This window comes from Myiozetetes cayanensis, unplaced genomic scaffold (genome assembly GCF_022539395.1).
Source record: "Myiozetetes cayanensis isolate MyiCay16 unplaced genomic scaffold, myiCay2020 scf6-25, whole genome shotgun sequence".
NCBI lineage: Eukaryota > Metazoa > Chordata > Aves > Passeriformes > Tyrannidae > Myiozetetes > Myiozetetes cayanensis.
Genome location: NW_026087853.1, coordinates 37242454 through 37258537, shown reverse-complemented (window position 1 = coordinate 37258537; position 16084 = coordinate 37242454). Strand labels below are relative to the sequence as shown.

General features: G+C 45.3%; 1 protein-coding gene across 1 annotated transcript; it reads left to right on the top strand.

The window, feature by feature from the left end:
* The first annotated feature begins 1864 nt into the window (after positions 1–1864).
* Positions 1865–14131, top strand: ZFYVE19 (zinc finger FYVE-type containing 19). Its single transcript, XM_050335570.1, has 11 exons — positions 1865–2036; positions 2577–2698; positions 5300–5353; positions 5846–6006; positions 7257–7402; positions 8294–8408; positions 8813–9022; positions 9836–9915; positions 10646–10756; positions 12160–12299; positions 13610–14131. Exons 1-11 carry the CDS (start codon positions 1983–1985, stop codon positions 13680–13682), a joined length of 1266 nt encoding a protein of 421 aa, XP_050191527.1. The 5' UTR covers positions 1865–1982; the 3' UTR covers positions 13683–14131.
* The last annotated feature ends 1953 nt before the right edge of the window (positions 14132–16084 follow it).

The window sequence follows — 16084 nt, the reverse complement described above, 5'->3', positions numbered from 1 at the left end:
GAAAATGAGCCTGTTGCAACAGCAAGAGAGTACTGAAGCTCAGTTTTCAATTTCACTGTGCTGATGATCTCCCTTATTCACCACACTGAACTGCAAGGAGAAACATTACAGCCTGGGAGACTTAGTAGGCAAATGGTCACATTTTTACTTAATTTAAACTTTTTCAGACTCAAAGCTTTATTTCTAGATGTGTTCCATTCAAGCCCCAAGATTATCAAGGGCAAGTCTAATACGCTGGGGCAGTTTCACAGCAAGTTAGAGAAGAACACAGCCTTTGCAGCTATAACTATATAGGACAGAGAATGTACAACTTACTGTGCAACAACTGAGTTTGGCAAGGAGAAGATACATGAACCAAAGAGCATTTAATCTCTCCTGGACTTCAGACAGAAATTGAAAACCTTACAGGCTAAGTTGTCACATAGGATTTTATAATCGAGTTTGCTTTATCATGGGAAACATCAGCGCGTAAGAGAAGAAATAAAGGAAAGCTGCTGCTGTTCTGTTGCCAAATGGCTTTTGATGTAGGAACTGGAGAACTGCGGGGGCCGGGCCCCCTCTGGCGGACACCTGCAGGAGAACCAGAACTGGAATGGGAATGTGTCGTACCTCTCCAGGCACGGGACAGTGAGCTTTGCTCCTGCTCTGGTCACGGCGCTCAGTTCCATCCGGCAAATTCAGCCGAGGCGCTTCTCAACAAGGATGTTCAGTGTCTCTAACTAAGTCGCTCCCTCCCGTGCCCCTGTGTTGGTGCTGCTGTCTGGATAGGAAGGTTCTTTGGGTCACTGTATTTTTGTCTTAAAGAGCGGCACTCCAAATTTAACCTGTCAGTCGGTAGGTTGCACTATAACATTAAGATTCAAACTTCCTCTTCTCTTTTTCCATTGATCAGCTCAATAGCAAAGACAATGAAGTCTTTTATTTGAGTTTACATTTGTCCCGATTCCCTGCTTTATGCCTACGATACGTGGAGTTTCCTTGTGGTCTCCAGCATAATTGCTGGAGAGGTGCAAAGTTTAGCTTTCAAGTTTTATATAGTTGTCTTTCCAGTGTTTTTTTTAAAAATAACCAACCAAAACCAAACAAAAAAACCAACCAACCAACCAAAACAAAAAGTCAAAAATAAATCAAAAATACAAATCGAGAGGGGAAACCTCCATTGTGGTTTTTTTTTCTTTAGATTTAGCTTTGTTCAGGTATTAACGAGTCTTACTTCCTTGAATAAATCAGCTTCCTAATTTGTGTAGGTTTTTTCAATGAGGACTTACATATTAAACAGAAGAGAATGCAAAATGCACCTGCAAACCCACGCGGTTAGCAGGATGATTCATGGTACACTCAGTAACTCTTTCTGGAAACGCTGCAGAACGTTCCCTTCTGAGGGCACACGGACCAGCACTGGCAAGGATGGGCTGGAGATAACCGGAGTTTTGCAATTCAGTCGATTCTTGCTGTTCTGAACCAGGATCTCACCACAGCTTTACGGCAAAAAAAGACCTCAAAAAATAGAGTAACTGGGGGACAACCCTGTCAGCATTAGAGAAGTCACTTTTTTGTCTAATTAACACCCACGGCTCATGTCCGCCGGGCCATGGCGCTGAGGGCGGGGCAGAGCAGCGGCACCAGACTACAGGTACCACAATGCATCGTGCGGCGATGGTGGCCTGGGTGGCGGCCCCAGCGGCCCGGCATTGGGACCGTGCGGAGCCCTGGGCAGTGTAGTTTATCTACGGAGAGCTGCCCGCCGATTGACGCCGGGAATGCGGGGTGAGGGACTACAACTCCCATCGGGCCTTGCGCTGCCATCTCGGTGTGTTGGGGACGGGCGGGCGCTCTCCGCGTCTCCCCATTAGTGCCAGCCCCGCTCGCCGCCGACCCTCGGGCCTGAGGCAGCCAAGGGACGGGGCGGGGGGGACCATGGAGCTTGGCTCAGCGGGGGTGCAGCGCCGCGCCTGAGGCTGGGTCGCGCCTCCGATAGCGCCATGGACAGCCGGTGCTATGGATGCGCCTCCAAGTTTTCTGTCTTCAAGAAAGAGGCAAGTCCGGCTGCGGGGGGTCAGGACCGGCCGTTCCCGCGGGTGACGCCCCCACAGTGCGAGGGTCTGAGAGGGGAACCGGGAACCGCCTCGCCCTGCGCCGAGACAGCTTCCCGGGCAGCATCCCGGCGTTGTTGTCCTTGCTTACTGAGCTCTTGTGGTGCCTAGTTGCAATCTGTCTTTAAATAAAAAAAAAAAAATTAAAAAAAAAAAAAAAAAAAAAACAGAAAAAAGAGGGGAAACTCTAATCCCGCATTCGCTCATTGTCTCAGACAATTCCCATGCACACACTTTGTTATACTATGGGATGAAGTGGTGACTCAGCTCCCAGCAGGAGTTACGTGCTGGTTCTCGAAAGTCTCCGTATCTTCATCAGCAGCTGCTAATACAGTTCTCTGACAAAAAATCAGCACAGCCCCAGCGTTGTTTTGTGTGTGCCTTGTCACGGGCACTGTGCCTGCGTGCGGCCGGGCAGGGCGGTGGGGGTGACTGATGACGGGGTGGTGAAGCCCTGCCCTGCCCCTCTCTCTGTCTCTGCAGTGTGGCTGCAAGAACTGCGGACGGTCCTTCTGCTCGGCCTGCCGGAGCTTCACTGCTGTTGTTCCCCGCTGTGGAAACACGCAGCAGAAGGTGTGCAAGCAGTGTCACGAAAAACTAACTGGGTAAGGCGTGAGTGTTTCTTCACCCAAAGACAGTTTCCTGCTTTGTATCTTCAGTTTACATCCCAGTGTTGCAGATTTATGCATGAGAGCTGTGCCTTCCATTTGTGCATGGATGCTGCCTGTACCCTGGTGTTTCAAGCCAGGCTGTTTCTGAACTATTGTTTTATGAGTTGTGTAGTCCAAAGATAGGAATCAGGATTTGTGCCTGTTTTCTGTTATGACAGAGTAGTCAGAAAGAACCAGGTTTAAAACTTCACGGAAGGACACAGAATTACTGTGGACATCTTAGCTACCTGAGCCCAGGTTAAGCCCAACTGTAGTTTTGCCCAGAAATCTACACCCCTCTAAAAGCACTGCCAGTCTTTTCAGAAATGTAGTAGTTGAATGGGCTGACAATAAGATGTTCAAAGCGTTATTACCTCTGTGGGCAGTGACGCAAATCCTCAGTGTTGAGGGATTTCTGCTATGCGCAGCCTGAAGATTTAAAATTTTGTAGCATAAAATCAGTTTGCTTTTCAAAGAAAAAAAAATTTGCAAACATAACTTTTAGATTGCTTGTTGAAAACAAAAAAAAAAGTAATTCAGAAGCAGCATGGGTTATACATGTGAACAAGTTAACACAAGAACACAAGTGTATACCAGAATCCCTCAGTTAGCCAATTCTTTTGTGTCCTCTTCCTTCTTTTGCATTTCTCTTACTCCTCCACTTCTCTTAGATAGCTAGGAATTTTCACCAATTAGTGGGAAATTTTCTGGCTCTGCAGGTGTCTAAAGGAGAGGAGCCTCTCATTAGCTAAGGTCTTCATCTTCACTGGCTCATGGAAACAGTGAAATACAGTATTCAGTCTTTTCAGTTCTGAAATTTTCTGATTTTCCTTTACAACTTCAAAGCCATTAAAAAAACAGGGCAGCCTTTCTCCGTGTTTCTTCTGGGCCTTTTTTCTCATCACTTTAATATCAGTACTATAGAGTTACAGCAGAAAAAGTTCTCCCTGAGTGGATAGCAGGTAGATCATAGAATGGCCTGGGTTGGGAGGGACCTTAAAGACAATCTCTTTCCAACCTGCCTGCTGTGGGCAGGGACACCTTCCACTAGACCTGGTTGCTTAGAGCTCCCTCCATCCAACTTGGCCTTAAACACTTCCAGGGATGGGGCATCCACAGTTCTCTGGACAACCTGTGCCATTGCCCCACTAACCACACAGTTAAGAATTTTTTTTTTAGTATCTAATCTAAAGCTACTCCCCATTTAAAACCATTGCCCCTTGTCCTGTCACTACATGCGCTTTTAGAAAATCCCTCTCTGTCTTTCCGGTAAGTTCTGTTCGGGTACTGGAATGCTGCAATTAGGTCATCCCGAAGCCTTTTCTTTTCCAGGCTGAATAATCCCAACTCTGTCAGCCTTTCCTCATAGGAGAGGTGCTCCATCCTTCTCATTAACTTGGTAGCCTCCTCTGGACTCACTCCAACAGGTCTGTGTCGTTGCTGTGCTAGGGACGCCAGAGCTGGATGCAGCATTCCAGGTGTGGTCTCAGAAGACCAGAGTAGAGGGGCAGAATCCCCTCCCTTGACTTGCTGGCCAGACTGCTTTTGATGCAGCCCAGGACATGATTGGTTTTCCGGGCTGTGAGCACACATTGCTGACTCATGTCCAGTCTCTCACCCACCAGCACCTCCCAGTCTTTCTCAGCAGGGCTGTTCTCCATTTGTTCATCCCCCAGTCTGTGCTGATACTGGGGTTGCCCCAGCCCAGGTGCAGCACTTTGCACTCGGCCTTGTTAAACCAGTGGGACCCACTGTTTAATGAGATTCACATGGACCCACTTGCTGAGCTTGTCGAGGTCCCTCTGGATGGCACCCCATTCTGTAAGCTGTATATGTTGTTATTCATGTAAATAGGTTTCAGAACTGAAACCTTAGAACTGGGAAGTGGTCCAACAATGTTACATTCATTCATTACTATGCAGGTCTTAGCTATGTTTGTAGCTGTGGCTTCCAAGAATGAGTGAAATACACCAACTACCTTACCTAAGTGTGTAGTTTAGCCCCTCAGCCTGAATACAGTGAAGCAGAAGATAGTTATACAATATGTGCTTGTGGTGTGCAGTGTTCAAGTGTGCTAGAAGATGTCATCATGATGGTGGTTATATAATAACTTCTGTAACATTTTGTTTTGGTTGTGCGTTATATAATTCTGTGTTTGTTGCATGTCCCAGCTACTTCCAGAGTGTTCTACTGCATGGAAGCTAGTTACACTGGGAGTCTTACCTAACTACTCTCTACCTGCTCTCTGAACTGGGAGGTGCAGGCTGTGGGAGGCAAGGGTATTTCAACCCCACCTCCTTTGGATCACTGGTGACTGTATTAAATCACAATGCAAAACAACTGGACCAAAGGACTAGAAATTAAGTCCCCTGCTGTCCCAGGCAGTTACCTTATCTTAATCCAGTTCATAAACTGATTGCTCTCAATATTAATGAGGTTATGAAAGGGGCTGTATCAAGAGGTCAGGAAAAGTCTGCTGATTCCTCTTGAGTTGAGAGACTAGGTGATTGTTGTCAGTATCCTGAATTCATAAAAATCATTGCTTTTGTCTTTCAGAGAGGGATCTCAAAGCAGTTCAGCAAAATGGTCACCACCAGAAAACTACAAAAAGTGAGTTGCACTTGTCAATCAATTGTTTCTGCTGCAGAGCAGTCTTTCAGGTCTTCCTTTTCTCCTGCGGACACCTGCAAAAGTGGGTCTTACGATGTGGGTGTTTGCTTGGATTCAGAATTAGATTAAGGATGGAGTTTTTGTTTTGTTGTTTGGGTTGTTTGTAGTTTGTTCGTAGGGGTGGGGCATGAGCTCTTTTGAATAGACTCCTGAAAAGCCACCTGCCTGCAATTATCTGTGACTGATCAGAGCTGGCTTGGAAACAGGAGCCTGATGGTGAAATGTTCTATGTCTTGTGGGAAGCGGTGCCAGGCATGCTGCTTCTGTGAGCTAAGGTTTTCCTTACTCTTAGCAGTACCTCATTGTGCTGATGTTGGAGAGCCTGATATGAGAATGGTTTCATTTCTGTTGGGTTCACAGAGGATGTTTTCATATCTCCAGGTTAAAATCCCTGTTCTCAATTGTCGTGTCTTTTTTCCATCCTTGTCACAGGCGTGTAGCAGCTTTTGAGGCTAAGCAAAACCAGCTGAAAGAGCAACAGAAAGCAGCTGCAAAACCCCCAGGTGGAGCTGGCTCCAGATACCAGGGGCTCTCAAAAGAGGATAGAGCTATTGCAGAGAGACTGGAGAGGCTCAGGGAGGAAAGGAAACCGAGTGAGTTGTAGAGAATACTGTAAATACCTTGGGTGGGAACACTGCTACTGGGAAACATGGAACTTGGAGGGAGAGGAGAGTCCTGGGTGTTAAAAGGCTGCTGTTTTAGGGAAATGAAGGCTTAAAACAGGACAGAGTATCCAAGGACTGCTGCCACAATGGCCCAATTCTACAATGATTTTAGGTCAATGTTCCAGTTTCATTTTGTTTCTTGGGGTTTCCCTTGAAACTACAGCTCAATTTTGGGGCAGTATCTAATGTGTAAAATCACCTTCTCATTTCCTTTTTTTGTGGTAAAAGCCTGTGTTAAGGCCACTTGGAGCAGAATGAAATTAAAGTCTTTGGGCAAAGTATTTTTTAGAAGGTTTTCTGTGGGTCATTGTCCTGGGCAACAGCAGTTCCCTTCTCTGAGGGACTATATTCTGGCCAGCTTTGTCTCACAGAGAAGGGAAAGGATTCTCATCCCAGTCCATAGCTGTCAGGTTCTGGGACAGCCTTGAGGTGCTTGCGGGAGAATAAACTATTTTTAAAATTACATGGGATCCCTAAAAGAGAAAGAACACACTGCAAAGTGGTTACATGGTTATCACAGAATACATTTAGGTTGGAAAAGACCTTTAAGATCATGAAGTCCAACCGTTAACCCAGCACTGCCAAGTTCACCGCTAAATCATGTCCCTAAGTGCCACATCTACACGTCTTTTGAGTATCTCCAAGGACGGTGACTCAACCGCTTCCCTGGGCAGCCTGTTCCAGTGCTTGACAACCCCTTCTATGAAGAAATTTTCCTAATACCCAATCTAAACCTCTCCTGACACAATTTGAGGTCATTGCCTCTCACCTGTTACATGGCAGGGGATGGTTTCAGTCTGATATATGTCTAGTTTGGCATTAGGAGATGTAGGAGCAATGGACTGTACTGCCTAAAAGACTCTTATTTCTCTGCCTGTCCCTAGTATTCCAAGTCAGCTAATTGCCAAATGATGTTACCCTAATACTCACCTTATGGCTAGGAGATAAACTGTGAAGGAGGCAAGGACTCTGAAGAAAAGGATAGCAGTTAGCATTAGAGTAGTCTCCGAGTCACTGCAGTATGACCCCTCATTCACATCAGGGCTCAGGGAGGTTTTTGCTCAGGTGTTCAGAGTCTGATTCCAGAAAGAAATACAATTTTAAGGAAAAAAAAAAAATTAAGTCTTTTGTTTTCAATAACAGGATAATCTCTTCCCTTGGGTTATTCTGAATTGCAGAGTCCATCCCTACCCAGGCTGAGATTGAAGCTAGGCTGGCTGCCCTGAAGGAGGATGGCCGGGGACCTGTTCCATCCACAAAGGAGATGGAGGATCGGTTGGCTGTCCTGCAGGGGAGAGATCCTCCTTCCCAGGCTCGCAGACCTGTAAGATCCCTCAGCTCTTTATTCAACAATTAATTCTGAGCTGACACAGTAACTGGTGTCCCAGCATGTTAACTGTTCTTCCTTCTTCAGCTTTTTTGTGTCCAGGTAGCTTCCTTCAAAAATCTCCATTTCCTGATTGTGTCATTGCTTCAGAAGCAAATAGCCAGCCTTTACCAGTTCGCTGCCTCAATTTGAATACAATGTGCTCCTTCATGTCAGGTGTAGTTCATGTGTATATTTTTAACAATAGTTGCTAAGTTTTTCACTCTCAACCCATTTTTATACCTAAGTGATCATAATATTTCAGAGCTGTTTGTCTGTGGTTGGGGCTTATCAACCCTACCTTCTAATTGTATCTTGTAGTCATTACTGCACACCAACTGGGCAAAATCCTGTTAAATATTCCAGAAATGGAAGTTCGGCGTGGTTTGTCTGATGTTGCAGAGGAATCAGTTGGATTGAAAGCCTATGGGAATGATCTTGTCCCCAGAATATCATTTCCTTATGCTTCTTTTTTCAGCTGCATGCCCAGATATTATTGTAGGTCTTAGTGGGGCTGCTGGCTGGCACTGTTGAGAATGGCACTTTGTTTGCATCGGAGGTAGTGACAGAGCTGGGGTTGGGACCCAGCAGCATGTACTGCTATACATTCAGCACCACTTTGCACTGTTTGGGTGACTGCTCTTAGAACTGTGTACATTCAGCACCTCTGAAAACGAAGCCCTTGAAAGTCTTAATACCACATAAAGCTGCAAGCTGAGATTCTCTACCAGTGGAAGCATCTTTTTATGCTGCTTCTATCCAGGGTGATCTTGGTTGCCAAACTTTTCTTTGATCAAGTATGCCACTTTCCTCTCATTTGCCTTTTCCCACACCCACTTTGTTTCTTAGGTACACCAGCCTCCTGATACCAGAAGTCTGGTCCAGCAGACAGATGACCTGTTAACTCAGCTCTCTGAGGAAGTTGCCATTGATGAGCATTACAGACCAAGAGTTCAGCCTCAGGGTATTTATTTTGGCTTCCAAACACCTGTTTATGTCTTAATAATGTATGTGCTATATTGAGAAGGCAATATGTGCCTCCCTATCTAGCTTACAGGTGAGCTGGGTGTCCAGTTTGTCCATCTCTCCCTCTTATGACTACCAAATTGACCAAGAGCAGCCATCTGGGTCCATACTGGGTCTCAGTGTCTTTGCCTGGAGATGGTTCCTTGTCAGGATTGTTGTACACAGATAACTCCTCTCTGTTTCTCTAAGGTGACCCTTCCCTGGGGAGGAGGTGTTGCTACTCCTAATGCTAAGGATATCTGGATTCACAGAGAGCAGCAGTAGCATTGCTTTCATTGTGTTTTCTGTGCCCAAGGAACATTGCTGCTGAGTCACCAGCATGTTCTGTGTGTCTGTTTGCAGCTGTTAGTAGCCAAAGTTTGAATGATCTCAATCGGGAAAGTGAAGATTGTGTTTGCCCTGCAAATCTGGACCCAAAACAGATAGAGGAAGAGAAGAACAAACTTCTGGCAGAAGCTGCTGCTGAGCTACAGGAAGAGAATACTAGGCAGGAGAAGATTTTACAGGTAGCCAAGAGACTGGCAGCACTCAAAGGCGAGGACCCAGAGAAAGGTGAGCAGCAGATGAGAATACAGTGCCAAGAGATGAATCAAGTTGCTGTGACAGAGTAATTTCTTTTCTGAGAAGTGTTTATCCATCTAATTCCTATGTTCTGCAAGAAACAGACTGAGATTTGGTTCTGTCTGTAAAGTTATACGAGTTAGTTCATTATGAAATCAGTGTGAAAGATCTAAATTGAGGGTAAAGGCTGGAGCTGTAAGGTCAGAGTGCTTTGTCTTGCACCCTTCTTTGAGGTAATTCTAGCATGCTTTGGTGAGGTTAATGGCCCATCTTCGCGAGCGAAGATCCGGGGAAGGTCTTTACACCTTGCAGCCTGCGCATTGGATTTTTTAGGTGAGACACAGTGTGCGCGGAACTGAGCCCACCCTTTAATCCTAAGGTTCATCTGCCGGGGCCAAGCGAGCTTGGACGGTGGCAGCGAGGTCCTTAGGACGTAGATGGGTTGCCTTTAAGGGCTAACGAGCCCCACCTGCCCGGGAGTGGCCCTGACCGGGAATCGAACCCGGGTCTCCGCGGTGACAGTGCGGCGCCTTTACCACTAGACCACCAGGGGCTCCGGTGAGGTTAACAAAGCTTTTAAAAGCAAAGCTCTGGATTTGGCGGGGATTTTTTTCTTCCCTCTTCCAGTATTAAAACCAAACAGTAACACCCTTTTTGAGGAGTTTGTACGTGAAAAGGATCTGTCTGTGTCAGAGCCAGAATGCCAAGACCAGCTCACACCACAAGGAATTGTTTCTGGTACACAGGGGGGCACAAAATTTGAAGCAAGTGTGGGTTACAGTCTCCCATTTCTTACTCCTACAGTTACACTGGAAAACTATAAACTTCCTGACAGTGATGAGGAAGTGACTGAGGAGGAAGCCATTCGCAGAGTGCTAAAACAGGTCAGAAGTGGCAGCTGTGGCCTTGGTTATCTTCCTCTCAGTTATGCCCAGTGTGTCTGTTACCTGATGAGCATACAAAGGATATGTTTGTGTTTTTGAGAAGAGTTTCACTCCTTCCCCTGCTAATGCTTTTCCAATGTTAGCTCCCATGGGCCATTCAGCTATTTTGACAGGTGACTGACAACCATGCTTCTAGTCTGTCACATTGTCTTTCTCATTCATGCTTAGTGTCTCTTGTGGTGTGTGTGTCTTCTTTACAACCCCACTCTTCTGCTACTTCCTTACTTCTTGTTCCATCTTCTCCCCTAGCCAGTTAGAACATGGATGATGACATGTGTGCTGTGTAACACAGCTTATTTCTCTCTAAAATGTCTCTGAATTGTCTTGGCAGGCAGACTCGAGCTTGCTGTGCTTCAAACAATCAGACAGTTGCTGTGTCTGATTCATCACATGCGTGTGATTAGCACGATGTTGAGGGTCTGCTGATAGTTGTGCTGCAAAGCAGAGTGTGTTTGCTACAGGCCCCTGCTGCTGCACTGACTGTCCACAGTGTACACACAGTGTTCCTAGTGCAGAGAGAGCTCACATCTGTCTGGATAACAAAAGATGTATTCAGACTCCTCATCTCCTGTTATTGCATGAGAGCAAGAAGGGTGGGAGGTTTAGGGCCTAGAATGAGGATTGCAGCTGTGTTTGAAACAAGAGGCCTCTTGCTTTCTCTTGTTACCAGCTCACAGAGGAAGCAGCCCTGGATGAAGCAAGTGGATTCAACATTCCTCCAGATCAGACCACACAACCAGGACCTTCACAACAGAACCTGTGTAAGAAAGCAAAGCAAAAGGTCGGTGAGCTGGTCAGGATCTCTTGAACTGACGTATTCCAGGGTCTTAAGAGAATACAGTTCTGCAGCAGAAGTTTGCTGTATCCTAGGCTTAATGCAGAAAGAAATTAACCAACCAGTTTTTCCAGGGCAGACAAGCCAAGCAGCTTCTGCAAGGCTGACCAGCCCTGAGCTCAGTTGTGAATCATCCATTCAAGAGGAATTGCCCCCTGGAATACAATTCCTTTCAGGCTGGCTTTCTGTTGAATGTTATGGTGTCAACTAAATCTGGAGAAGTTAACAGAGACCTCACAGTATGGATATTAGAGAATATATATATAAAATTAGACTGGCAAGGTCACAGTCTAGTACCATACAGCCTGAACCAGCATAAATTGGAGGTTTGCTGGTGCTTTCAGCTTGTGCAGAATAGAACCTCTGGTCAGTAATATATTGTCTGTGTTTTTATATAATATCAGAGGAAGGAATTAGTAGCAAGATATCCTATGCTCAGAGTGGATTCTGGCCTACTATGGAAATACAAGCATGTTCTCTAATGTATATTACAAGAAGTAAGTGGACCTGTGACTGACAGTCATCTGTCAGGCCTGTCCCCCATGGAAGAAATTATTTAATTGTAAGCATTTTTGAAAACACCCATCTCCTAGGCATGCCACCTTGTGTTTCTGGGATTACTGATATAAAAGCAGTGTTAGGAAAAGATTATGTTAGACAGCTGCCTTTGACAGTGTCCAGTGTCCAGGTTCTGGGTCTCAGTGTGTTTATGACTGTTCAGTTTCACAAGAATTCTCTGCAAGGGAGAAGGAGACAATAGTTTGCCTTACAGATATATTTAGATTATGATTTCAGAAGATCTTTTTGGTCACAACCACAGGTAAAAATCAATAGTAGGGGCCTTTTGGCAAATCACTTCCTTTGTCCCGCATTTTTCTTTCTATAACAGGGAGGAAAACACACCCAACCTCCCATTACTGTCCCTTCCCCCATAACTGCTTTCAGCAAAACTGCTTGATTGCTTGCTTTTACAGCAGGAATTGTCTGTCACGTGGTATTGTTGTGGTGCCTGCCAGAATATCTGGCCTTCATGCCCTTAACATGGTACAGACAATATGGGTGTATATTGCTGTAGACACCAAATGAGGGCGAATATCTGTTTATATTCCAAGCAACATAGACTCATGACTAAATTCTAGGAAATACCTTGGGGTTTTATTTAACAATCTAGATACATATGGAGCCTATCCTTGGGCTCTGGGCAAGTTCTTCTCACAGACTTAGCATCAACAGAGAGTAAACTACAGACCATATGACAGGTCATTGTGGCCATCATGCATTATAATGAAAGTCCTGTATTTTCTCTGCTGGGGTTGGAACTCTGTGTCTCTGTTTTCTTTGTGACTTAGAGCCAGACTCCAACCACCACAGCTCTTGCCAGGTCAGATAGCGATGAGGATGAGTTACCCTGGTGCTGTATCTGCAACGAAGATGCCACTTTGCGCTGCCACGGCTGTGATGGGGACCTCTACTGCCAGCGCTGTTTTCGGTAAGTCTCGCAATTCCTCTTGGTCTGAGAGGCGGGTAAAAGGAAAGCTTGGCCCCTTTTGTTTGTTTTTCCCATTGGGCAGAAAAACAGGCAGTAGGAGGGAATATTTAAGGAACCCAGATCTGAGCTGAATGCTAGTTGTTACGGAAATACTTTGCGTGATAAGTAGTTATCCCAGGCTTCAGGGACTATACTGATCCTAGGCAGAAATGTTCTGCATGTACTGCTTCAGTGCATGTTTGGGCACATTGTCTGAGTGTTCTCTGGAGCAGCTGGTGTGCTGCATTACGTGGGATGGAATAAAAGACACTATTGTTCAGTGACTCCTATGGCTTGTTAATGCCATTGATGGATGATCTGGGCTGTGTTCCCTTAAGAGGGGAGATCAGATAGTATAAATTCTTGAAGCTTTTCTTAGGTTGAGATTTTGCAATCTTAAACCCTACTGAAAACATCTTTATTGAAATATGTATATCTGAACCCTTTTTCACCAGTCAGGCCTTGGAGCAGCTGTAGTCTTGGTTCTTAAACATTTCTAGCTTGATTTCTGAAAAATATTGCGTGTCTCAGATTTGGAGGGTTAATTCCTTTGAATACAGAGCTTTTCCTAACAGGAATCTGATTTGGATAACAAGAGATGCTTTTGTGTATATTCTCAGATTTCCTTCAAATGTTTTTGTAGAGAAAGGGAAATGGAATGGGAAAAATATGAAAATGTTAAGAAAGCGTATGATTGGTTGTATTAGATTATTAAAACCAAAGCAAACAAACAAAAGTATCCAACAGCAAACATCAGTAAAAGCAGAATTAGCAGACTGGCAGGTGAATGAGTGTATCAGTTGCTCCCTGCAGATGCAGGCTTGTGTCTCAACACTGCCCGCTGCTGACTGTGGTTCAGACAGCTGCCGATACACTGCGTTTCAGCCGCACCAGAGTTGTGCAGAGCAGACTGTCATTTTGTCTGTTGTCATAGGAGTTGCTAATATCCCTGGTATCATAGACATAGTGCTGAAAATGACCCATCAGTTACATGAATCACTCCAAGAGGCAAAGAGACAGAGAGATCTATTGTCATTTTTGAATCCATCAGGCAAGGATGAGCAGACCTTCCCACAAAGCACCTCAGAGGTTTCTGTTACAAGTGAATACCTTAAGTAGTCAGTCCGTGTGGCTGCCACTCAGGTCCTCACAGCTAACCCCTGGAATAAGTTTCTAGTTAGGAGCTGCTGGGAGATACCTTGTGCAGTAGCTAAGGGTGAATTCCCAGCCTGGGTATTTACTTCTGGCTGCACTTTGTATTTGCTTCTCAGGGAAGGCCATGATGAGTTTGACCTGATGGACCACCACACCTCCCGCTATCATCTTCCTTGCAAGCAGAAGTGATCACATTCTTCATGGGCAGAAAAGGAGCTGGAGAATGGGAAAACAGAGGAGCTGGCCAGATGGGAGGAAGAATCCAAGTGGATTTGCAGCCAAAACGGGTGATGTTTTGGACAGTTAAAGGATGTGCTGTAAGCCGAGAGAGGCTTGGAGGGCGTATGACTTTGTCCTCACAAATACACCAGAGAAGTGCAGGGTTTGCTGTGCATGCTTGGGAATAAATGAGGAGGTGGATATGAGTCCATAAATACAGACGGTAAGGCAATGTGGGTTGCAGTAAAGATGAGTGTGTAAGGCAGTACTGACTGGCTGATAAGTAACTTCCTGCTTTTGCTAACAGCTTACACACTGGTTCAACAGGCAGCAAAGCACTTTGCACTGAGAAAATTGTCTACTTTGTGATCACGTGTGTGATGAGAACTTTCAAATCGTAATAAAAATTGTTTACAGAGGCCTGTGGTTAAAGTCTCTCCTGGAAACGCCTGATAGCCCTTTACAAATTGTTGCCTTCTTATAATGGTATGTTAGTCCTTGAGCCAAGTGGCGTAGGGAAAGAAATGAAGAATCATGAAGTCATCAGAAATGTTTCTGTGGCGTGTGTGGAAAAGGTGCAGGGGCGACTCTGCCTTGATGGGCAGTGTTGCTCACTTGAAGGATCCTTTTTAAAGGTAATCTGCTACTGACACACAGTGTTGTGATCTACATTGGCTGTGCCAACGTCATGTGGTCTGTAAGAGCAACCTATGAGTGCAGAAGAGTTCTGCAGTAGTCTGAAAGTAGGATTTAGCTTTGTTAATTATTTGTTCCCCTGGTAGGATGATTATGTTACCCGTGTTATACTCTTTCTCTGGCTGTGAGAGAAGCTCAGTTGCATATGTCCATATCCTTCCCTGGAGACAATCCAGATGCAAGTGGCACTTGGCAGTGTCCAGAGCACCCAGAATTGCTTTATTATTCCATCAGGATGAGCCCTTTCCAGAGTAATGTGAACTTCTGAGAGAGCTCTCTAAGGCTGACAAATTCCAACAGCAACAAAATAAAGGATTTGCCTTTGACAGGGAATTTCCAATGAATCTTGCCTGTCTGGTTTGGCACTGCCACTCCCAGCTGTCTGCCCTGCCCCTGTGCTTAAGGTCACTGCCTCCAAGGTGAACTTTCAAAACAGTGTTTGCTGCACCTCTGTCACTCCTGGTCAGAGCGCAGCAAATAAATTAAACTACTGTTGAAGCTGGGTTTGTGCTAACGTGCTGCACTGGCTCAGGCCCTTCAACAGAAACCTGATTCAGACAATGTAGAATAGTAATACTGCATGGAAACACACTAAAAATTGCAAACGTATGCAGCAGTGCCATCAAAACCTTTTGTTAGGAAGGAGTGGCAAAGCCTTGTGTCTGTGGAGGATCTTCTTTCTCCTGGCAGTCCTTGCTTCACCAGCGCCTGTCTCTTTGGGACAGGTAGATGGGAAAACTACTTGAGTTGTTCAGATGTGAGAGCTCACAATGAGCCCTGTGTTACACAAAATTTAGATGAGCTACAGCCCTGAGAAGCTTGCAGTCTTAAAAAGTAAAACAAAATGCTCTTCTGGGTTTGTGTTACCCTAGGAATGACACTTTTTCATTGCTATTTGACATGGATAATTGGTCTGATAGTAAGACAGTCCAGTTCTGTCTTAGGTTACATCCTTTGTGTTTTGTATATATAAGGGAAGGTGCAAATATCTGTTCTTATATCTCTCCTAAGACTGATCCGTTCCTTTGGTCTTCAGCCTGTGTCCTTTTCAAGCAGTTAGTGGTAATTTTAATTCTTGATTTACAGCTGTTTGTTCGTGTTTTTTTTAATATCTTAGTATGAGCTGGTGTGCTACTTGAAACATTTTGGATGCTTCATCAGCCACAACCAAACTTTGAGCTCCTGTGCAGTTAGGCAGCCTGTGTCTTGTAAGCAAGCCCTGCCCTGTTCACATCAGTAGTAATGGAGCAGGTTACAGCCGGAAGCAGTTTAATTAGATCCCAGATTGGTTTCTCTGGGGCCATCCCAAGGAATTCAGAAATGCACCCAACCCAATTCCTGAAATAGAACTTAGTCATACATGGAAGAGCCTCTTTGGTCATACACATGCTGCTGCTTTCCCTGCACCACTAATGGACATTTTTGTGGCTGCTGCGCTTTCTGCACATAATTGGCTGTTTTAGTAGCAGCTCAGTCACTTTCCCCTGAAAAGCCCCTCCCACTGTAGCTGTTGCCTCGGTGACTTCCATGGAGGAGGGGTAAAGGGGTATCCCGATAGCTGTCTGCAGGAAGCACACCTAGCTGAATCTGTTGTTGTGTAAGAGGAATGCTGCATGACCTTTAAGTGGGCAGTGCACTGTTGGATGTGTTGCTTACTCCCTGTCCTAGTCTTTGAA